Genomic DNA, 25452 nt, shown 5'->3' with positions numbered 1-25452 from the left:
CTTAGTTCGCGTTTGACATCGCCTTAACCTCTCCATTATCACCTCTATTATTAACACTATCTTCATCTTCTTCATTGTAAGTGCAACCAGTTTACAAAGAGCCCTCATCTAGTTCAACCAGTCAAGCAACTCTAAAACCCCATAAGCTCTTTCGTGACTGGCGGTGGAATACTTTACAATCCGTAGAATCGACGCGATTCACGATTTTATCATAAAGTTTAAATAATTGGATGTAGATAGAGCAATTTCGTACAATTGATAGAAAGGGCAATAAAAAACTAGTTTCAACTATATTTCGATAATAAAATCTTGAGATGGTTTACACATCGCAAATTGACATTGATGTCGGCTTCAAACAGAAATGTGATGCCATAAACTCCCAATCAAAAGATGGAATAGATACAGTAATAAAGAGTTAAATTAAGCGAATTCTTTCGAAATCCATGCCGTGATAGTTTATAATTGTATTTCTGGTTTATATACTTTATATTATCAAAGTGTATTGCTGAGCTGGAAATACTTACACTCCCGTCTATCGTAATTTTTCAAATTGCTGTGTACGTATACACACATATTGATGGGTATCGACTGCGCGGGGACCAGGTTGTAAAAACGCTACGGCACGCGAATAGACCCCAACCTGTCAGACACAGACTAGCCAAGTCCAGCAAACTGACTCATGTGACAGGACCAACCGTGTATAACAGATTGCCTAAATCAATCGTTGACGCGCCATCATTGAAATGTTTTAAAAGTAGGCTTAATTGCTGGCTACTCGAACACACTTTCTATAGCTTTGAAGAATTTTTAACTTTAAAATTAACCGCTTAGTACTTAAGTACCATTATTGTATTATTATATTTTCCATATGACATGTAATATAACTATTACGAAATAAATGAATATGAATATGTATATATATATCTATTAGTACTCGTGACCATACATACATCTTCACTGAGAGCTTCAGCATTAAGTATACATTATATCGAGCGAAAATTTAAAAGTAAACGATTAGTCTTATTTATAATAATGAATAAAATCCGCCATATTGTACACAAAGTTTCACTCAAACGGTTTATATTTCTACTTAAACAGTTACAACTGTACTTCGTAATTATGGTTGATCTCAAACACATGTAGCTGCAATTTACTTAACTTAAAATAAATCAATTATATTTTAACGGTCTCCGAGGTCCAGTGTTTGAGCGTTGGGTTAGCCTCCGGTCCCGAGTTCGAATCTCGGTGGGGACATATCACAAAAATCACTTTGTGATCCCTAGTTTGGTTAGGACATTACAAGCTGAACACCTAATTGTCCAAAAAGTAAGATGATCCGTGCTTCGGAAGACACGTTAAGCCGTTGGTCCCGGTTACTCTTACTGATGTAAGTAAGTAGTCGTTACATCAGCCATGTCAGGGGCCTTTGGTGACTCAATAATAACCCTGACACCAGGGTTGATGAGGTTGGTAATTCACCTCACAAACCCACACGATAGAAGAAGAAGAATTATATTTATATAGGTACCTACGTACATTCAGAGAGCAGAACTCAGAGAGCAAAACTCAGGGCGCAGAACTCTGAGAGCAGACCCAAGTATTCCGAGGATAACTTACAGCCACTTATGATACGATGTTTCATTATGAAAATTACGAACCCCATGGTAACAGTTGATCAACCCATCGCCTATAAAGTGGTCTATGTTAATAAGAAAGAGCACAAGCTCTGTCGGTTTTTACGACATGCCCGGGAAGATTAAGTTTCAGTCGCTCCGATTACCTACAGCTCATCATCTCCCTAGCATTGTGCCGTTTTCACAGGGTCCGCTTACCGAACCTGAAGATTTGACAGGTTCGGTTTTTTACCAGAAAACCAGGTCCATACAGGTTAGGTCCAATACCTCCTATTACCTACAGCTATAGTCCATTATCCCAATTAAGGATACTTTCTAATTTTACGTTTAAATATATTAATATCTTTCCAACACAAAGTTAGAAAAAAGGGCATTTAGTACAAATTTTTCATTTGTATTAAGATAAATAGGCCCCATTGTCCCAGGGGCATAACTAATTAAACGCTAGGTTAATCGCCCCCGCTTCAGATTAAGACGTGAGCGGCTAATGCGAGTCTATTCATCTCCGTTATGGCTCTGTTCAAAGTACTGTTCGCGAGTGTGGTACAAAATGTAGAAGCGAAGCGTTTTTATATACTCGTAAAGTTGCCTTACTAAGTAGCAAAGAACTTGAAAAAGACCTAGGTCATAGAATAAAAAAATGTATAGAAGGAGCAGTCGTTCATTCGGAGTCGAGAAGAGTGTAGGAATTAAAGATGAAATTGCCTAAATAAGATAAGAGGAGGGTACATTCCGAATTCCGTCCCGCAATAATACGAGGCTAAAGCGAGTGCGTCCACTTAGAGAATCGATCATTATTCAAATTACAAAAAAAAATATATACCTATTTTAATCCGCTTCGAAACTGGGCTGAATAATCTGAATTCCAAATTCAAAAATTTTCAAAATGATAAGAAGTCCGCTTCATTTCAACTATTTTTTCACTTTGGCCATTTCCAAAAGTCGCTTTTGTCTTACAACTTACGTCGCAACTTAGGAACAAAACGTTAACAATAGATCGAGCGTAATTTTGTGCTGTGATATATATTTTGAAAGCACGCTGTAAGTACCGAATTATAAAGATGGGAACATTAGTTAATGTGAATATCTTATTTATTATTGTTTTGACTGATTACATCCAGCTTGAGGCAACGCAGCTCTCAACAATAGTTGAGGTATTTTTGAAAGAAGAATAAGATTACATTATTGTGTTTAAATCTGTGATAGCCCTTTTCGGAGAAAGCGTGACTTACATTGTTAGTGTCCTTGGTTCGAATCTCGATTCGGACTTTAAACAACTGTGTTGGCTATGGATTTATAGGAAAGTGATATGTCTTTTCTTTTGTCTTGTGTTGTCATGTGTGTGTCGTTTTATTACAATAATTATCCAATAGGCTAACTTCATAATTAAAACACATAATAACGGGTTCTTACCGCGTTTAAAATGGGGATATGAGACTCCCGATATTTCGACACTGTTGCAAGTTCCATGATCACGGGGTAATAACCGCGTAAACTTAAAACAATGTATAACGCTAACTTCGTTTTTACCTTCTCCTTAATAAACTGAATTCGACTTTGTGACCTTGAATTCATGTTTGGATCATTGATAATTGATATCACGTGGTTTAAAGGATTGTGCCCGGTTGATGGTATTAGGTTCGTTCTTCACCCAATAGGGTATATGAGACTTAAATATAGCTAGCGAGAAGTGGGTGTACTGTACGGTCATGAGCATTAATATGTATACACTTTGGTACCATGTCATATTAACTTTTTTGACAAATTGAACTGTAAGTCTCACTAAATGTCAAATATGTTAGTGCGACAGAGTCTTAAAATGGGTATATGCTCATATTGGAGAAAAGAGAACCATATTGAAGACTATAGAGAACCGGAGAGGAAATATGATTGGCCACCTGATACGACACGATTCATTTATAACAAACATCATAGAAGGAAAAATTTAAGGGAAGAGAGGAAGGGGTAGACCTAGGATAACATTTATGAAACAAATAAAAGAGACCTGCACCTTGGTCGTGTCGTGTCGGGAGGTGAAGGTTTTGGCGGGAAGAAGAGAGGAATGGCGATTACTCCACCGACAAGAGCTCAGCTCTTAAATAGAGAGAGATAGAGATATTGCTCATGACTGTACATTATAAACCACTGAATACTCCTTTGGGGATATAAAGTGAAGTAAAGAAGCGATCACTACTTTTTTGTTTTATAAACAGTACAATACAATACAAATATACTTTATTGCACCGAAATAAAAGAAATAATTACAAAAGAATCTTAACTAGGTACATAGCAATATCGCTTGAAGCGACAAATAAAAATGTAAATTGTTCATTTGTCCTAAAGGTTACTCTTCCATACAAACAAATAGCTCTATGAGATACATTATGTCCTACAACTTTTCGTTCCATACAAAAACAAAACGGGCACGCGGACATTGATAGCATGCCTTCCTAATAAAGCTGTAAACGTTAACTTTTTAAATACATACAATAAAATGAAAATCAGTACAGTTACTTCCAAAAACCGACCGTTTCGCGAATCGATGCGGTTCAATAATGTATATTATTATATTATTGTGCATATTAAAGTACAGAATACAAATTAATTTGAGTATTAATTTCAGAATTGAACTGTTATTTTTTGTTAACTGTCGTTTCGTTAACGATATAACCGTCGTGATCATTATGTTGGCATAAAATATTTATAATATGTTGTTCCTTTGCCGTTAATGATTTCAGTAATGTCCAGTTTTGTGGAATAATCAAATGGGTAATACTTTGTGTGTATGGAGTTTTAAGTATAAATGTTTTATATGAGGAAACGATAGTGCTGCGTGAAGGCGTAATTATACCTTAGGTGATGTTGCTATTGCGATTTGAGGACTAAATTAAACACAAAGGTACTTTTTGTGAAATTTAAAAGTCAAAACGTTTTTTTTCTACGAAAATTGTATGGAAATGCTGTCGAGTGACGTCATCAATCACAACGGTAAAACATAGTACTCATTGTCACTTAATTCGTAATTCAAATTCGAAAATGGGTCAAAACGAATAATGCGATTTTTGATCATTTTAGACTGCTTATTTCTAGATATTTTTTTTATAATTTATCTTTGACCTAGTCAAATAGCCAATTGTATTTAAAAAAAATTTTTTTTCGAAAAATCCCTTCTTTTTTTGTTTTTTTTTTTCAACAAAACCTTGATTTCTTTCAACTAATTCCATCCGGGTAAAAATTGAGACATTTTTTTACGTGGATTGAAACAAGCTTGCATAGTACAAGGTGTTTTTTTTTAATAAAAAATCAGAAATATATCTATTATTTTATATTACTTAGGTCACAAGTTCCTTTATCTTCTTTATAAACTATTACTTTATCGGTATGAATGATTATGCTTGTACCCGACAGACAAGGTTTGCGATAAGCCTGGACATCTCGGAAAGTCCATTGCTAACTCATTTATTAATAACCTAGTCTCATAATCTACATACACACATCACACATTCAACTACTGGGTGTTAGTAACATCGTAACGAATACTGAGGGGGTTGTTTCAGACCATGATTCTGAGTTAAAATCAAGTGGAATTTTCCGTCGCAAAATTCATGATTTTTCTTTTAGTTTTTTTAAATTATTTTCAATTCTATACTTTTGCGATGGAAAATTCCACTTGATATTAACTCAGAATAATCAGATGAATCATCCCTCTCAGTATTCGTTACGATGACACTTACACCCCGTACAAGTACATACGGTAGCCATATAAGTAGGTATGGGTGTTAGTGACACCGTAACGAATACTGAGGGGGATGGTTCAGACCATGATTCTGAGTTGATATCAAGTGGAATTTCGTGTCAAAAATTAATGATTTTTTTTCTTTTCTTTTTAATTATTTTCCAATCCATACTTTTGCGACGGAAATTTCTACTTGATATCAACTCAGAATCATGGCCTGAACCACCCCTCAAAGTTTTCGTTACGATGTCACTAACACCCTGTATACATAATCTCGTGGTCAGTTATGTGCCGTTCCAGGCAATATTCCCAAAGTGAGAACGTTCCCGTTGTAAAAACTCTTTGATAGTAGGGACACTGCCTACTTTTCTTTTTCAAATTGTCCTTTCTTGTTCTCAACTGCCTAAAGGTTGCGTTATAAAGTTATTTTTAGCTAATACCTACATAAGTTTTGCGTCTTTTTATTGCCTGGAATGTTTCCAAAGTGCGAATAGTTAGTTAAAACGACTTTTGAGTAGACAATTAGAACTTTTGATAAGATTGAATTACCTTTAAGTCGCCTATACATATACATCCACGTCACAACCCACACGATAAGAAGAAGTTTCCCGTCTGCCACCACCAATTCTACCACCATTGGGGGTAGATAGAACTGTTTAGGCACCCTCTGCCAGCAGTGGTGGCAGATAGAACAAATTTAGTTGCTTCTGGCACCATGCGGGTAGGTGTTACTAAAATCTATCTGCCCCCACTGGTGGTAGAATTGGTGGTGGCAGACGGGAAACTTCTTCTTATCGTGTGGGTTGTGACGTGGAACACCAACCTCATCAACCCTGGTGTCAGGGTTATGATTGATCCGCCAAAGGCCCCTGACATGGCTCATGTAACGATTACTCACTTACATCAGTAAATAGTAACCGGGACCAACGGCTTAACGTGCAGACGGGAATAAAGGGTATAAGTAGGTATATTTTAGCAAAACAAGCGTTGTTGATAAATTGAAATATCCTTAAACAAACTCGCATCTCCAAGGTAAACTTAACTTAAATAACCAGCCGGACAATGCGACATGTCATCCAAAGACAATCGACAAGGCTCTCGGACAATAACTCTTTGTATACGACAATATCTCTTTATGGGCTATGACAAAGTACCATTTTGCAATGATTTGCCCCACACATGGCCTGGCGAACAATACTGGCTATTGTATTAAATGGAATTGTCTATGCGAAGTCGTTTTGTGCAAATTGAATACTGTTTGTCGAGTTGACGCGCGCTCCCAATTTTGTAGTGTTGATCCGCATTCTTGTGGAAATGGGTTATTGTTTTTGTTTCATTTTGGTTAACAGTATTGGTGCTATTACAAAACAAATTTCAAAGATAAGTTAGGTAAAGATAAATCTGTAGGATAATAATTCGCGCCACGAAAGACGTCGACGGATTTTATTGGAACTAATTGACATACACACATTTAAGTAAGCAGAGACTATGGAGTTCCATTTGCTTCGATCCTGACATACTTCTCTTGCTTCCTCCACATTTGTCAATCGCTTCATATACGCACTCGGTTCAGAGTTGATCTCACTGAACCTTTTCTAGCTAGCCACCAACCTTTCTTTATACACTGCTTTCGTAATCCTATTATCCTTCATCCGCTCTATGTGTCCAAAGCCAAACCAACTTAACATTCCCTTCTCAATCGAAACTAATTGACAATCAAAATAATTCTATGCAGACTTTACTACAGTAGTAGTACGTGGACTTTTCGGACACGGACTATATTTTAAACCGTGTTTATCGTTTTATATATATACTATATTTTGAATATACAGTATGAAAGGTTTCGTTACGATGTCACTAACAAACACCCTATATATAAATATAATATATTTACCTAAAATACTAGGCCAATACAAATGTAAACTGGCTTTTATAAATGGAAACGTCCAAACACTATGATTGCCTAAATTAGTGGAATAAAGGTCATCAGTCAGTCATCAATCATCGATTCTGTTTGAGACAAGCCGAATAAATCAAGTTGTGCTCTTAATTATTGAATCGGACGTATAAAAGGTTGTTTCTTCATCGCTCTGTCGTTTGTCTATTAAGTGCTCAATATTTTGACAGGCGAGGCAGTTTATTTCACGGTGTTAGAGCAAAATGGTGTGCGAATATTTTTATGCATTTTTGAAAGGTCTCATGTTATTATGTAAGTCATGAATATTTCGCATATTTCCCTTTTTTATTTAACCAAAAATGTTATATACATGGAATAATGCAGACATACCAAACCGTCTTGGGTTTGTCATGGCATGCCATCGCTTCATTATATCTTGTTTTAGGAATTGTTTTACTTACTATTTTTAAACAGTGATGTGTTTTATTTCAACAGTATGTATTTTTATTTATTATTTATTTTCATTGTTATTAATTATATTAGTTTTAAGACAACACGGATGTCGTGTACATAATGTATGTGTGCGTGTAAATGACATGCTAATTTTGTCATCCAAAAATGCTAATATCGTATTTTATATGAATATTTCTTCAACTAAACCGGAATAAACTACGAGCAATAACAACAAACAGCTAGAAATGGATAGGCACTTCTCTTCTTTTCTTAGGTGGCAGATCCAAAAGAGTAAGTCTTTAGTCGTTTCGGACCGCAAGCGGATCGGATGGCAAGCGGTTAGGACCGCGGCGTGGTGCGAATCGCCTAATAATCTTTTTTGAATGGGCCGTTTCGCTGTGGTTGGCGCGGTGCGAATTGACTCGGATATCTTTTGGAATGATCGATTCAGATCACAGTGTACAACACCTTTAAGTAAATACTATCTTCATTGTGCGACCCTACTGCTGTCCAAATCGACCCGTTACAAAAATTTTCGGCAATATAGGTACACCGCGATGTGAAACGACCCATTCAAATAGAGCTTTTAGTCGATAAGCACTGTGGTCCGAACCACTTGCAGTCCGAATCAACTAAAATTCTTATTTATTTTTTATGACGCTCCTAGTTACTATTCAAAATATTTAAAATTAACTTTATCAATAGAAGTGTCAACGACAATAGGGTTACATTTATTCACAGATAATAGAAACAAGATGGATATGCTATCTGTTAACTCAGTTCAGTGTGTGAAGCGGCCACACCAAGACATTTCGGGCTGGACTGCTTCATCGATTTACTCGCCGTTCATTGCGTGGAAACATAAGCACTAGGTTGTTTTTGCGCGATACCCAAGAAGCAATGAATGGGAAGGATGTGAAGAGTTTTATTATACGATCGTTGCCTCATATAATATGCTCGTTTTGTGCATATATCGGTCCTACCGACTATGCTCGCGCGGCATCTCTATAATAAGAACTCTGTGCATGTATTTAATATTATCTTCCAAAGATAACCTAACTGCACTGATATACGTTTCCATGCAATTACGTTATCTAAACTTAGGAATAATGAAAACGGGTGTATTTTTGGAATGAATTGTTTAGACCTAGTTCATTTGGGTTCAGTATAACAATGTTTATTGTTACCTTGACTTATATTCAACCCCGGAGAATCTAAAAACTTTACATAACGTATATATAGCCCAATGGGGAAGTCAGAGGTTCATCCGTAGTAATGAACTAAGTACCCACACCTAACCAAGCTTGCTGTTAGACCAACGTGATAGGTGGTGAGCCGTATCACCGTTTATAATGGTCGAGACAATTGTGTTAGTGAAAACTGTACTTAAGAAAAAAATAATAAGTTATTGGCGCAAGCCATGATTCCCAGTACCGGAATCAAACCGGCGCTCCTCGAGAAGCAAGCCGGTGTGCCATAGGACCACAGTATCCAAAGTAGCTGAAAGACGACTTCTGGTTACTAGGTGTCCACCCCGTTAGGGACTGAAGCCGTGAGTTTATGTATGTGTCATAATTCTCCTACCGTTATCCCATTTTGCACAGGGGGTCTGCTTACCTCACCTGAATATTTGACAGGTCCGGTTTTTTATAGAGGCGACAGTCTGTCTAACCTTCCAACCCGCGAAGGGAAAACCTGCCCAATACAGAGTGTGGGTTTTATTTAATGTATGTGTACAGTCATGAGCAATGTAATGTACCCGCTTTAGGACTCTGTCGCACTAACATATTGTCATTTAGTGGGAGTTACAGTACAATTTGACAAAAAAGTTAATGTGACATGGTACTTCTTTTACTGTGCAAGCTGTGTAGTCTTTTACTGTGCAAGCTGTGCGCTTATGGAACTCCTTACCTGCTTCCATCAGAGTCGCTAACTCTCTTCAGAGCTTCAAAAACCAGTTGCGAGCTCATTTTGAATCCTTATGTGGATATTCTTAGGATATTACTATTATGTATGATGTATTTTATTTATTTCAATACCTGTATGTGTGTGTATAGTCTATTATTTATTATTATAGTTTTCTTTAGATTATGGTTAGGTATATTTTTAGTATATATGGATTATATTAAATTGAGTATTTATTAATATATGTACGTATAGTATAGAGTATTTATTATATTAACTTTAGTTTTACTTTTAGGTATTTTTTTTTTTTTTTTGTTGCACCATCCCGCATCCAAGTTGTAAATGTTTGTTTCCTTTTGTTGGTTGCCTGGAAGAAATTGCTCTAGAGCAATAAGGCCGCCCAAATTGTACTGTATTCATGTGTTATGTCTGATTGTTGAAATTCTAGTTCTGTGCAATAAAGTATATTTGATTTGATTTGATTGATGGTACCAAAGTGTATACATATTAATGCTCGTTACCGTACGTGTAGAAATTATTAAAGACATGGGTTTTCCGTCTCTATCTTTCCAGTTCATTATAATGTACTCGTTTGCAGAGACAGTTACATATACCTGTTTTGCGACCGCCATGCGCTATTTCGATTGTGAAACAGAAATTATCTTCATTCCGATTACTCTGCTACAGTAATTGCAAACCTTTAGCTTTTCCGTGTTTGGTTTTAAATTATTTTTAAACATAAATCGGATTAATTAAATGTTGTTGATAGTTCGTTAAAGACATTATAATTTGATAAATAAGTACTTAGGTAAAGAAAAAGCAAGGAAAATCTTTTAGTTCCTTGGAAAACGTTAGAAAAATATGACGTACGTGTTCAAATCAAACATGAAGTGTTACCGACATTAAAAGGTCCACTACCCCTGCTCTATTACATTGCAAAACTAGATACTTTGTCGTCAACGGTTTCCCGCCTTCATCATTTGAAATTGGAATGCAGCGTTAAGCGCAACGCCGTGATTGGCTCATACAATATTCAGGGCAGCCAATCGCAGCGCGGCTGTGTCGCTAGTGCATCAAAAATTCCATCTGAATATAGCAGTGTGGCAAGCACTAAAAATGATAATGCCCTAACATGGCCAGCTATACAATTTGGAATGAAGTATTCATAGCCCGAGCTCGTTTATATCCGGGTATTTTTATTGGTGCAGAATCGGACCTGTCCGGTTATCCGTACGATTTATTTATGGGATATTGGCTCTATGTTTATGGTGCAATTCGGATGAAATGACTTTTGTTGGCTGTATGGTTTGGCTTTAAATATGATGGTTTCAAAAGGATGGCCAAGTGGTTCAACATACACCTTAGATCAAGTCGTAGGTTCACATATCGATAGATAAGGTTTCGGACTCGTATTTTGATTTTATATTCTTCTTAATTCAAAATGTTCAAATTTCTTTGCACAACAATGAGACAAAAATCAGAATAGAAAAAGAAAAAACCTTTGCTTATCGGTCCTGATACTAACCTAACACACTTAAATATACTACCTTTAGCCCTCCACTTCGCTCAGTATGTCTCGCTCAATAAAACTACGTCATGACTGACGAGACTCGACGAATGCCCTGTGAAATAATCATGAACGCATTGTTGGTCGAAAGAATAGGGTGGATACGATTTTGAAGGATCATGTTTTTAAGGATAAATAGATAAAGATAAACATGTTTAAAGACGAGATATATTTGGCAAAGTTTTTATATAAAACAAGAACTAATAAAAATGTGCTTTTAATTTTTATACATTACCTATAGATTTTTCTAGAACTAAATAAGAAGTTACGCTGTAAAAATAAATAAAAGTTTATGTACAAGAATCACAAGGGCCTTTGGCGGCTAAATAATGATCCTAACACCATGGTTATTTAAATGGGACATCGATTTTACAATTCTCGGTAAGTACGTACAATAATTCAAAAGTAAATTCTAAATCTGTGATTAGATTTTATTCCTGCATTCATTATCTTTTCCATTTAAGTGTAATAGTTTTTATTAAACCAGAAGATAGAGACAACATTGTAATATTACAAGTTACTTAAATAACATTTGATTTCCGTGTGTTGTTTTATGATATAAGCAACATTGTTATGACTACTTGCTCTGATAAAGAGTGAAATGTAGAGGTAAACATGTCATCGATAAAATAACAATAACTTGCCAAATATTCCATTTAATTATTTTCATGTGGGTTTTTATATCACTAATTTCCTACGGCTAAATAACACGTCAATCACGTGACAACTTGGGTCAATAATTTACTTATAAGCTGATGACCTTTATAATTACATAGTAGATAGATAGAATATTTTAATAACAAACTTCATATAAAAGGAATTATACATTATTCATCACTGCTGGGCATAGGCCTCCCCCAAGGATAACCACGACGATCGGTCCTGCGCTGCCCGCATCCAGCGGCTTCCCGCGATCTTCACCAGATCGTCGGTCCACCTTGTAGCGGGCCTACCCACTGAGCGTCGTCCGACACGTGGTCGCCACTCGAGAACCTTTCCATTATATACATTATTATATTATTATTATTATTAGCCTATATGATCCCACTGCTGAGCAAAGGCCTCCCCCATATTCTTCCAAGTATCCCGGTTCTGTGCGAGCTCTATCCAGTCTTTTCGATAACCGTTGAGATCATCGCGCCATCGTTTCCGGGGTCTACCACGTCTACGGTGTCCGTCCTGTGGTACCCAGTGCGTGATGATCTTTGCCCATCGTTCCGGATGCATGCGGCACACGTGTCCAGCCCAGTCCCACTTTAGCCTGGCGGTCTTCCTGCCAACATCAGCTATACCGGTTTTTGAGCGCAGCACAGTGTTTTTAACTATATTATATATATTATATTTTTTTCTTTTTTTAGTTGTACATACGTACTAATCTAAAAAACAGTAAGGGGTATCTAGGCTTTATTGTGCAAAGCTAATCTCTTACAATAGAAGTAGTTGTATTTCAGGACGATCCGGCTTATCGCCTATCATGTTTGTCTAACGGAAAGCTCGGTGATCTGTGGCTACTTAGTTAATGTTGCGATGTATGTACCTCTGACTACCCCATTGGGATATACTCCTTAATATTATGTATTTAAAGGTGAATTTCAGAACACTGGACGTCAATTCACAACTTACATAAATTCCCAACAGGATATTTGTAAAAACATACATAAACTCACGCCTATTTCCCACCGGGGTAAGCAGAGACTATAGAATTCCATTTGCTTGGATCCTGACACACTTCTCTTGCTTCCTCCACATTCATTCATACACGCACGCCGGTTCAGGATTAGCAAAAAGATTCTTGAAAATTTTGTTCGAAAAATAACTCGAGGCATATCCATAGTAAGCCAACCCGTCTGTCAAGGGGCAAACAAGACGGATAACCCTAGTCGCCGTTGTCTCGCGTTAAGGGATTTTTTATTGTTGCCCGCAAATTGTGTGGCAACTGGCAACCCTAGATGTGCATACTTTATGTCTTTCAAATGCTGTCTGCATGGACTTTTATTACAAGGAGGTAGTCGAAAAGAGTATTGTTATGAGTTGTAGTAAAGATGTATAAGATAACGTGTGTAGCGGGAAAAGTAAATATACAATATTCCACCTTAATCAAATGAGATACATACCTACTTTTTACGAACGTCTAAACGAAAATTTTTTCATCAATTTGTAAGTATGGACATATTGTCCAAGTGACGTCATCAATAGTCAACCATCCTACTCATTATGATCTAATTCGTAATTAAAACTCGAAAATAAGTTGATAAGATAAATGAGATTAATTTTTGGTCAATTTAGACAGGTTTCTATTTCTAGATTGGCATTTTATCATTGTCCCGGTATAATACCCATGATACATCATCGGTGTATAAATACACATAATACATCAAACTGCCCGTCAAAAACCTTCACTACTACATATTTCTATACCATCCTGCAATTATTATGTTACAATTCATACAAGGTATGATTATTGTACAACAGTAGACTTTGCAATAACGATTCAACAAAAACCATTGTCTGCCCATTCTAAAGAGAAAATAATTAATTCGCCTTCGGGGCTCATTAACAAAGCATTCGAAAATAATCTGCGTAGCTAATTAATTGACAATCAATCTTACCGAGAACAAAATAATACCTATTAAAAAGCTTACCTCAAAATAAAATACCTACGACAAAATTACTTTCTCATTTGGGTACTTTAAAAAGCATCAAAGAAACGCAAAGAATTTTGATCGAAATCGACGAGGGCTGAAATCAAAGTGTAAAGAGAATAAACTTGTAAAAAGATATATTTTTTACAATTATGACACAGCCTGGGCGCGACAGTGTAATAATGTCGAACGCGTCTTGGAGTTTCTCGAACATTCTGCTCGAGTGTGCGCGAGCAGCGGTTAGCGAGAAGCGCACCAATTAGCGTTTCGCTTTAGAATTTTTGACTTAACTATAAATGTAGTAGACTTATCGTTAGAAATAGAATAAGAATAAAATAAGTCTATTGCCAGTAACAATTTACATTTTCTATAAGAACTAGGAACAGAGGCGGAGCACAGGAGTCCTAGTATGGCTTTGTAATAGACTGCTCTGGGCGCCATCTCACTTGCGTCAGACAGAGTATTGCGGGGCGGAAGGCAAAAGGGAAACCACTGCCCTATTTTTCCCTTAAAAAGTAGCATGGAAAATGCTGCACCGACAAGAGCGTGGCTCTTAAATTGATGATGATGATAAGAACTAGGAATACGGGCAAAGGGAAATGGCTCAGCTTGTGCTGTGATGGAGCCATTCTATGTCGCCATCCAGCGCTGGTTTTCAGTCATCCCGGGATATTGTGCGGAAGTAGAAATAGATGTTAGAGCTTAGAATAAACAATCATAGTAGGTACGAGAATAAACACTAAGATCTTTATTGATTTACCTCACACCTAACCACTACCAACTTTGAAACATAAATACTTTAGAATATTCTTAAATTTTAATATTCCACTCCACTCTGACGCGTTCAGAGTGGAGTGGAATGCGTGTATGAAACGATTGTTGAATGTGAAGGAAGCAAAAGAAGTATGTCAGGACTCAGGGCTGAAGCAAATGGAATTCCGTAGTCTCTGCTTATCCCGGTGAGAAATAGGCGTCAGTTTATGTATGTGTATGTGTGTGTTAATGTTCCCTCGAGATTATAATTCCGCCTGAAAATTATGAATTTCTGTCAATGAGTTGTAGTTTTGTTTATCTTGAAGTTGAACAAATAAGTAGGTGGGCAACCCGCTTTATCGCTAACAGTGGACCTTAGCTAAGTCTTAAAAAGCTATCGAAGTTTCGATAATACAGGACGGTCGGAAGTATTTTTAAGATTGTTTGAAGTTTATTTTCCTTTAATGCCGTTGATGGGAATGCGAAATTTGAAATATCAAGATGCGTCTTCTATTTCTGCTTCTATTTTGGTACAGTTTAAAGCTATGACGTTAACGACGATACATAGATTGAAGAATTTCGCATGGACAGGGACCCGGTGGTGTAATGGTTAAAACGCTCGTCCCGGCTTGACAAGAGTTGCGGGTTCAAGTCTCGTCCGAGTCAGAATTTTTCGATTTAATTTTATTCTTTGTGAGTTTCCCTAACACGGGTGAGTGCTACATAAACTGCCTATATATGTCCCACTGCTGGGCACAGGCCTCCCCTCAATCAACCGGAGGGGGTATGGAGCATACTCCACCACGCTGCTCCACTGCGGGTTGGTGGAGGTGTTTTTACGGCTAATAGCCGGGACCAACGGCTTAACGTGCCCTCCGAAGCACGGAATCATCTTACTTTTTCGGACAATCAGGTGATTCAAGCCTGAAAAGTCCTTACCAAACAAAGGACAGTCTCACAAAGTGATTTCGACAATGTCCCCGTCGGGAATCGAACCCGGACGTCCAGATCGTGAGCCTAACGCTCTAACCACTAGACCACGGAGGCTGTTACGGAGGCTGAGTGCTATAAAAACAAAAATCTATTTAAAGTTTCTTTCTATTCTGGTAATGTCTATGGATATAAATAATTTTCATTGTGTGTGTGGGATTTGTGATTTACATTTTATTTTTTAATTCAAACTGAAGTGGGTATTGGCGGGATGTATATTATGCCGTATGCATGCGGAAAAGCAGGCCTAAGTGACATCTGCCTTGTATGTAGTCCCTATATATTTTAGTTTGTAGTCGTTACTAACAAAAAGCTGGTGAGGTGTGGGTACTTAGTTCATCTTGCGATGGATGTTCGTCTGACCTCTGACTACCCCAATTGTTTTAAGTTTACGTGGTAATTATCATAATTAAAACACATAATAACGGGTTTTTACCGCGTTTAAAATAGGGATATGAGACTCCCGATATTTCGACACTGTTGCAAGTGCCATGATCACGGGATAACTGATGAGATTGGAGTGGAGTAGGTAGTAGGTAAACTCCACTCCAATCTCATTAGTCATCCCGTCCCGTTATTATGTGTTTAATTACACCAATTGTGATATAGTCGTCAACTTATGTTATGACTAGTCGTTACTGAGCCATGTTAGGGATCTTTTTAACCCTGACACCAAGGTTGATAAGGTAGGGCATTGATACAACCCACACGAGAGAAAATTTTAATGAATAGCTGTTATGTAGGTAAAAAATTAAAGGGACGCATCGAGAAGTCGAATAGGATGTGAAGTATCAAATTCAAATCGAATAATTTTTGAGACCCATTTCAACCTACATCACCCTTTCAACAAAAAAGTACACACATACACAACCCACACATATTACACACAACACACACACACACACATTTAAAAAAACTATTAATCGAAACAAGCAAAGTATTTTCCCACCTCTTTAAGTATTTAGAAACATCCTGTGTCTCTGAGATCCCCTGCATACATTTTAATGGTGTCACCCTCAGTACTAGTGGCAACCCTTCAACATCCCTTTAGAATACACATCATCTTTCGACGAAGATTATAAAGTTACGAATTACCTGTATCGAAATAAAAATAATAGAAAAGTATTTGAACGCTAGTCAATTGTAAACTTTCTACGGAAATAAGACGCTTGCAAAGGGTGGGCTAAGCCAAGGTGTTAGTGACATCGTAACGAATACTTTGAGGGATGATTTAGACCATGATTCTGAGTTAATAACAAGTACATTTTTTAAAACCAAGTGCTAACATAGAGCAAATTAAAGGCAAGGCGAACGTCGTGTCTTATAAGGAAGTCAAAAAAATGGCATTTGAGTGACAAGAGTGGAGAATGCTACACGGACAAGAGCGTGGCTCAAATCATCAAATTAATGACGATAGTACTATTTAAGCCATTAAAAACTAGGATACTACTACGTTTCAACATAAAACACAAACGATTAAAAAAAAACGCGCGTTCCAATCAGGAGATTTAAAAGGCAAAATCTTTCACATAAATTGTCATTCGATCAAATGGGAATTAGTGCAATAGTTCGTTTCAGATGGGAAAATGAAATCGTTCGCATCAAGGGTGAGTGGTCGATTACGGCCCCCTGAAAGGGCGCACTAACATAGTTAGCTGCTAATGTATTGTTTTAGTGGGATTAACTTTGTTTTTTCATTGAATTGGTGATACGAGTACTACTGGTGGCTTTTTGAACAAAACCGTTTTTTCTATTCGAATTTTGAATGAATTTAGAAAAATACCGCTCATTTGTTTTAGTTCAAATTTGAATTTGAATTCTTGACGTTCTTTTAATCGAATTTGAATCTGTTGATTTTCGTCTCTATCCTAAATAAAAAAAAATGGTTATATGAATAACAGTAGCGAACAATACAAACCAAAGCGTATCACATTCAGTGAACAGGAAAATAAAACGCATCGAAACACACCGATTCGTCAGATTTATCGCGATACATAATATTTTCATTGTTATTCAGAAAAAAAGGTACAATTTTTACAAAATGTATCTACTAAACGTCAAAACACGAAATTATTATGGAATTTGAAAGAAGAAGCACACTGTGACGTCATAGAAACACGCGATACAATGTCGGACTTATTATTACGTTTTTCTTGACTCAAATTCGTAAATAAGTTAAATAGAAAAATAAGTTAAATAATAAAATAAATATTATGATTTAACTTTTTTATTAATAAAAAACAAGAAAACATAATACTAAGATTTAATTTTTTTTAAGAGAATAAATGAATTATAATAGAAAAAGGAAAATGTTTTTCGTTAGTTTCAGATCTGTCTTTATTTAGTAATCACAATTTCATAATTTATTTTGGACCTAGTATGACCCAATTGTTACAGGCGATAGTTTGATCCCTGTCACCATAAGGTTCATCATAATCTACCTTAGGACTTTTTAGCAAAAGCGTCTGCAAATTGTCTTTGATTACTTGTGCTCTGCACACCACAGTATGCAATTGTAACACGCTACACGCAACGGGAGCCACCTTGCGAGACTTGTACTATTTTTGCGACCAGCAGGGCTAATATGCGCAACGTAATAAAATTATCGATCGATTCAATAAATTTTGTCGAATTCGATAAGGAAAAAAACATTTTTTTTCCCTAACATGCGTGACACGTGGTTTTGTTCGTATTTTGACAGACCGGCATGACTTATTTGGGTTCACATATTAGCACCAATCGATAAAAGGACCGTGATAAAATTTTGTCAAGTTGCGCACGTTAGTCCTATAGAAGGCGACCAATATCATCTGTGCACAGTGCGAAATAACTGTATCCTATTTAAAAAGGTAAAATCTCCACGTTTAAAGGTAAAAAAAAACATTAAAAGTAAAAAAAAGTAGTCACAAAGACTTATTTTTATCTTAAAATCACAATCGAGACCTCTCGTTTAATTGCACTGTTATTTACTGAACGGTGTTTCAAAAACAATATTGTGAGGCAGTTTTGAAAGTTCTGAAGAAAGCTTAATTAACGTGCATTTATCTTTTTTTTTTTCACTACAGTTAGTTGCACCGGTCAGAGCCCTTTCGTTTTAAATCGAACGAGTTTCAAAATGGGGTCAATTTCTTTTGTGAGAAAGGGCATTGAACATTTCACTATGGAGGCTGGCATAGCCTGGTGGCGCCACCTAGCGGATTTTTTAAAACTGCGGCGCACGATGAAACCTGTGCATATCGATAGGGGGCACTTTTCTGAACAAAAAAGCTTTAATGAACCTATGCTCTAAAGCGTCACGTTTTCAAGATATTTAGCTTGAAAGTTCCGAAAAGTGTTGTATGAACAAATCGATTTTACTTTTATATGCAATTGGAATATAGTGACTAAGTGATTATGCATGGAATATTAGTGTTTAATATACCACATATTTACTTTATTGAAAAATAAATAAATAGAAAATAGGTAAAATAAATATCTATAACTTACTTTTATGTGTAACTTAAAAGAAATCCATAAACGCGTCGTGAGATGTACAGCTCATGACTTATTCTCGTGGTAATCACGCTCAAAGTTATTTGCTATGATTGTCTAACAATTTCACACTTTTTGAGTTTTTATGTTTATTCAATGAAAGGCAGCTTAAATGTCTAATCACAGTGAAAGCAGGTGGGGTGTGAAAATTCGCTTTTAGGACTACTTTACTTTACAGCAGTGTATGGAACATACCTAGTTCGTATAGACACACCAACGGGGTGTGTGCCTTCAATGCAACGGGACCTTAAGCTGTTTAGTTCATAACAATCATATTACATGAACACATTGTTCAATTATTCATCGATTTTCTTAGTTGTGTTTTTATAAGTATGAAATAAAACATCGTAAAAGTAGTCATATAGTTATTTATATTTTGCTTAAAATGAAATCAATACTAATTGTTATTGAATACATACAGTGTATATACTTATAACAAATAGGCTTTTTTTATACAAATTCGTACCTATTAGGATAATGAATATCAGTCTTCTTGAATAATCAATCTTCTTCTTCATCAGAAATAATAACTTGATCTAAAAAGGCAGCAGGGGGTTGAATTGCTTGGTGCCGAGCCCATCCCATATACCAAACTATGCACATGACATTAGCACAGCACCCGAGTGTCCGTTTTCCAACTATACAGCTGCAATAGTGACCGACAAGTTTATTTCTGTTTTTCAAACTATTATTTAGCAAGATATATACAAAATAAATTCTGTTGCTCTGGTGCCTCGAGAGTATTTTAGCTCTTGTCAGCCAAGGATCACAAACTACTATGTTGTATTGATTTAAATTATAGTCAACTTCAAAATCTTCATACACTTCAATGAAAAACGTTCCGTTTTCTTTTAGGTGTTCGCCATAGTAGCTTACCACATTATCAACAGATCCTCATATGATAAGATGGGAAACTGTTGAAAGCCTTCACTTGAGTTCATAGCTTGGAAAGCGGCTCTGCGTTGATTTAAATTGTTTTGTATTACAAACTCGCACAGATAGTTTGGGGCGTCGTGCTTAAGGTATATATCGTTGATTATTTCATTTACGAGTGGGTGATCTGTCACCCGTTTTCCAAAGGCATTTATTAGGGCGCAAGCAATCCTCACTTCCTCTTTTAAATGTGGCATATTCGGTATTGCGTAGTTAGCTGGAAACGATAAGAATACTGTTCCATCAATAATGAAGTAAGTACGTCACATTTAGACTGCGTTTCCACCAGTAACATGCTAGATGCTACGTTGCATACCCTACAATCGGGTTCATTGTGCCGATCAGAATCAGACCCAATTATCTGATTGGTGGATATTAAACCTAGCAACGTAGCACATGTCAGATGAAAAAACAGCCTTACCGTTGTGCTTGCATTAATATGAACTGATTACTTTCTACTGTTACAAAAAATGCAAATATCATTTATTATACATAATTAAGTGGTAATAGTTGGCTATAAAATCTATTGAAAGCGTAAGTCTGGTACACAAGTGATACGCTTGGCGTAAGAGCTATCTCTGGCTAATTATAATAGAGATAAGTTGACGACTTTCTGTTAAAAATGTTTTGCGTTGATTACACTCCGTCTAAGACGCTACATAATGAGAGCTTCGATAAAGTAGGATATATATTATTTTCATACACGAATTTTTTTTCATATGACATTTCGATTATGAAAAGCACGATTGAGAAACGAGCCGAATTATACATTGTCATTTTATGTATTATACTGACCAGGGACTATAATATAGATACCAGATACACTGCATACTGAGATTTTTAATTTTTGCAATGTTCAAATAAGATTACTTAGCTCTCGATCGTCAAATAAGTGGCGAGCATAATTCAGGATGTTGGGGTGCCTAGCAATATAATCTTCATTTGTCAAGTAAGACTATATAGGACGCCGAGATCTTCGGCGCGGGCCACGAACAGTGCTTACACCACAACAAAAAACATTGCTTGGCACCAACATGACTGGACATCTTGCCAAGACAACAACAACAAATTCAACAATAACACTAACAAAGTCAACAAAAATACTAACAAACTCAAGAGGAATATTAACAAACTCAACAGTGGTAACAAATACAACAGAATGAACAGGATAGAGTCTCAGAACAGAGAAAAGCGCGTGCGCACGTTGAAGATGAAAGTGGCAAACTGACTGAAAGTTCACCCGGCTGCCAATCGTCCTATTGTATTTATTGTATGATGTTGTCTCACTCACACTTATTGTATGGCTATTCGCTATCCTTGTTGATTCCGCCGAAATAATAGAAATTCGTGCAACTTTAAACAAAGGACCTCCATTTTCGTAGTTCCTGGAATTAAACGAGAAAGCAAAATGGCAGTTAATAAGTACACCATTTTGTTTCTCTTACACAGATTTCTTAAACTTCGAGAATTCTGCTTTTTAACGAGTACTAATGATGCCGCACTAAACGCATTGCGTTTATAAAAATGTAAACTTTATTTTATATTTCATTAGATCCTATCGTTGTGTCAAGTAAAATCAAGTTAAGGAGTAAATGACGCCTATATCATACATAACACAAACTGATAAACTCAGTTTGCAATTAGTAACCTTAGATAAGGTGTGCACAGTTAAGTACCTATGTACTTCCTATATAATGTAGCAAAGACAAAAACCATTAATGTTGTTGCAAGTATTTATTAATTTCATTTTTTCAATAAGATAAATATGTTGTATATTAAATAATGTTTCATGTATAATCAATCACTTTGTCACTATATTACGATTGTATATAGATAAATAGTAAAATCGATTTATCCATACGACACTTTTCGTAACTTTCAAGCTAGATATCTTGAAAACGTGACACTTTAGAGCATAGGTCCATTAAAGCTTTTTTGTTCAGACAAGTGTCCCCTATCGATTTGCACAGGTTTCATCGTGCGCCGCAGTTTTAAAAAATCCGCTAGGTGGCGCCACTGAGATATGCCAGAAAGGTTCATAGCCCTTACCAATTTAATAATGACATTTGCTAGGTCAATACGATAATGGGTTGATGGATTTCGCTTTTATTCGGGCCGTGTTAGGAATCAATTCTTCGGAATGCTTTGAGGAAAATGGTCGATATAAGTCTTCCATCGAGTCGAATAGAAGAAGGAAAATCGACAAATAAGCATAAAACCTCCTTGTGATGTTTAGAAGATAGCTGTGGTCGTATGTCAATCTGTCATAAGATTTTGCTTACCACGGTATACGACCACGGCTATCTTCGAAACATCACTACACGGAAAAATTTCAGAAAATATACCTATTTTCTAAAGTATGAAACATCATACTTTTCAGAGCATTTTTCCATAGTCGGGTTTTAGTTTTTAACCTTATATTTTTTACATACTCATCTGGGCACCCTCAGGCCTGTTGGCTTAAATTTTGTACCGGGTGAGAGCTCTCAGCGCTCCCCATTTGTCCGGCCGAGTAACGTAATGGCATTTGCGGCTAATCTACAATAAGTCACGTCAAAAAAAATATTTTCAAATTCAATTTCGAATGTACTTCATTGCACCAAAAAAATAACAAATAATTAGTTACAAAAGTGACATAAACTAAGACTATTGCACCTGATAGTACATGGCAAATGGTGGCCTTATCACTTGAAGTGATTTCTTCCAGGCAACCATACGGTGAGGGGAAATATAATGCAATCTTGCAGGGGGTGGGGGGGTTAAGTTTCTTTAATATTCATCTTAGAACTTTGTTTCATAAGTTGCGTTATTTGTGGTTCTACTCTCTCCATTATGAATACGTTTTTAGTTAGATCAATCGTTGTCCTATCAACCGCTAGAAAGAAAAAAGTATTCCCAAATCGATAGTCTATCCCTTTTTTGCACATCTGCATGTGTCATAAGTAGAGTAAAGCAAAATTTAAGCTGTATCTACAAAGAGCAGTGTTACATCATACCGTCTTTGTAGCGAGGCGAGGGTAGGACATTAATAATTCAGTGGCGTCCTACGATGCATTTGTTTGCGGTAGCGCAGGGGCCCTACTACCGGTACGAACCTGGGGACCTGTGAGAAGTGAGTGAGACCGTCGTGAGTCTTCGATGCGAAATTTTCATGCAGATCCTATTGCGACATGAAATAGATTTTCATGTTTTTCAAATAGTACTTACTATTCTTTGTAACTTTACTTGAGTATTGAATATTTATTTGCAACAGATTTATTGTCTCACAATAATTAAATACCGATGGTTTAAACGTTAAAAAAGCGGATTCTTTATGAAAAATCATCGCTTCTTGTCTTAGGGCAAATATTTTTAATTCAGGGTAATGTTGTACTCTCTACATACCTCTGTTGTTTCCGTCGAGAGTCAAAAAATTTTAAAAGTAGCAGCTGTCACCTTGTTCTAACAGAAAACTCAGAGAGACTGACTACCCTAATTAGGATATAGTTGTGAGTTTATGTGTGTTATGTAAGAAAACTTTTGGCGTGGTTTGTTGTAGGAGCAACTACTCCTTATTAGTTCTGTTTAAGTCCCTTGTAATATGGGGCGCGCCACCATTAACTTTGGCAAAAATCCTGGAAACGACGTGATATCAATTATCTATGATTTAAACATGAATTCCAACTTCGAATTCAGTGGTTCAGTCAAGGCCGAGGCGGGACTCGAAATATGCGAGTTTAAAGTGAGTTACAAGAGTAGTGTCACTTCCACTAGACTACACCGAAGTTCCGCATGTGCCATCTTTGTTGATATCATACTCCACTAGGATGGTTTGGTGTTGTTATTATGAATAATTCAAACTCACTATTACGTTGTATACGTGAATATGAAACCCAAAGTTCATACAAACATAAACTCACGCCCTTATTCCCTAATAGGGTGGGCAGAGCCCCAAATAATCAAAAGATAACTTGCAGATACTTTTGATATGAAATCATTTATGGGTAATTTTATGAACCTATTATCCATCTCCATCACTCCAGAAAAACAAACATAAATAGCCTAATACATTCCACTGCTGGACATAGGCCTCCCTTCGATCAACCAGAGGGAGTATGGAGCATACTCCATCACGCTGCAACAATGCTCCGAAACATGGAATCATCTTTCTTTACTGGATAATCAGGTGAATCATGCCTGCAATAGCTTAGCCAAACAGAGAAAATTCCGATAATTAACATCATTAGTATGATAAAAAAATCAAAATGTCGCACACGGTGGAACGATAACAGGAAGGCATAGACGGACATTGAATAGGGAAAATCTTCTTATCGTGTGGGTTGTGAGGTGGATTACCAACCCCATCAACCCTGGTGTCAGTGTTACTATTGAGCCGCCAAAGGCCCCTGACATGGCTCATGTCACGACTAATATCAGTAAGTAGTAACCGGGACATAACTGTAACCGGGCTTAACGTGCCTTCCGAAGCACGGATCATCTTTCTTTCGGACAATCAGGTGATCAGCCTATAATGTCCTATAACCAAACTAGGGATCACAAAGTGATTTTCGTGATCTGTCCCCACCGGGATTTGAACCCGGGACCTCTGAACCACTGCACCATGGAGAAAAGGAAAAAAAAATAATAGAATAAAATAGAATGAAATAGAATAAAATAAATAAAATAGAATGGAATAGGAGAATGATGAAAATGTTTCTAATAGTAGCGAAATTTGACCTTAATTGAGCTGGGGTTGGAAGGTCAAACTAGCAGTCGCTTCTGTAAAAAAACGGACCTGTGTGTCTTTAGGTTAGGTAAGTGGACCCTGTGAAAAAGTGATAACACTAGGATGATGATGTTCGTAACATAACCGTAGTGATACATTTTTATACAAATCAGACATACAATTATTTCAGTGACTATAAATATTCAATATTAATTATTATATCTAGACCCTTTAAGACTAGCTTAACTTCATGACTAACCAGTATAACTTGCCCTCAGCGATCGTCGTGGAGTCTTGGACGCGGCGGCTCTTCAGGCGCTGGCTGGCGAAAGTGTGCTGGAGAAAGAGAGACAGCTGTCAGAGATGATACTACAACTGCAGATGGTGAGAGAGCAGCTTCTTGCCCAGCAGGAACATGCTAAGGTAAGTTATGTTCTTTTTGTACGTTATCTTTATCAAAAATATTATGTTTTATGTGGTTTCCAATTCGAGCTACTCCATACTCAGGCCTATTGAGTCCCGGAATTTTGGAAGGCGTATGTGGGTCCGACGCCAACACGTAGATGCCCCTTAAGACAATTGAATCTATATGTGGTTTGATTTTTTTTTTTTATTTATTTGATAAACTTTGAGTAGGTATACAGTTTTGACGCATAGCATCGCTAAACCAGGAATGGTTTGTCTCGATGCTAGGTTTCCTGTCATC

The 25452-nt window shown here is 36.7% G+C and overlaps 2 protein-coding genes across 5 annotated transcripts in view; one reads left to right on the top strand and one right to left on the bottom strand.

The window, feature by feature from the left end:
• LOC126375497 (gastric triacylglycerol lipase-like) overlaps nt 1–25452 on the bottom strand; it is a 294161-nt gene that overhangs the window by 127808 nt on the left and 140901 nt on the right. The window lies entirely within an intron of this gene.
• The window catches only part of LOC126375491 (transcription factor SOX-5), a 414266-nt gene that overhangs the window by 293176 nt on the left and 95638 nt on the right, over nt 1–25452 (top strand). For all 3 annotated transcript variants that reach the window (XM_050022446.1, XM_050022447.1, XM_050022445.1), the window contains exon 3: nt 25025–25169. In XM_050022446.1, the coding sequence (XP_049878403.1) occupies nt 25025–25169 (145 nt within the window). The remainder of the gene's footprint in view (nt 1–25024; nt 25170–25452) is intronic.

This window comes from Pectinophora gossypiella, chromosome 19 (assembly GCF_024362695.1).
Source record: "Pectinophora gossypiella chromosome 19, ilPecGoss1.1, whole genome shotgun sequence".
In the NCBI taxonomy this organism is placed as follows: Eukaryota; Metazoa; Arthropoda; class Insecta; order Lepidoptera; family Gelechiidae; genus Pectinophora; species Pectinophora gossypiella.
Note: the sequence above shows the minus strand (reverse complement) of the source record. Positions and strands in the feature narration are given on the sequence as shown.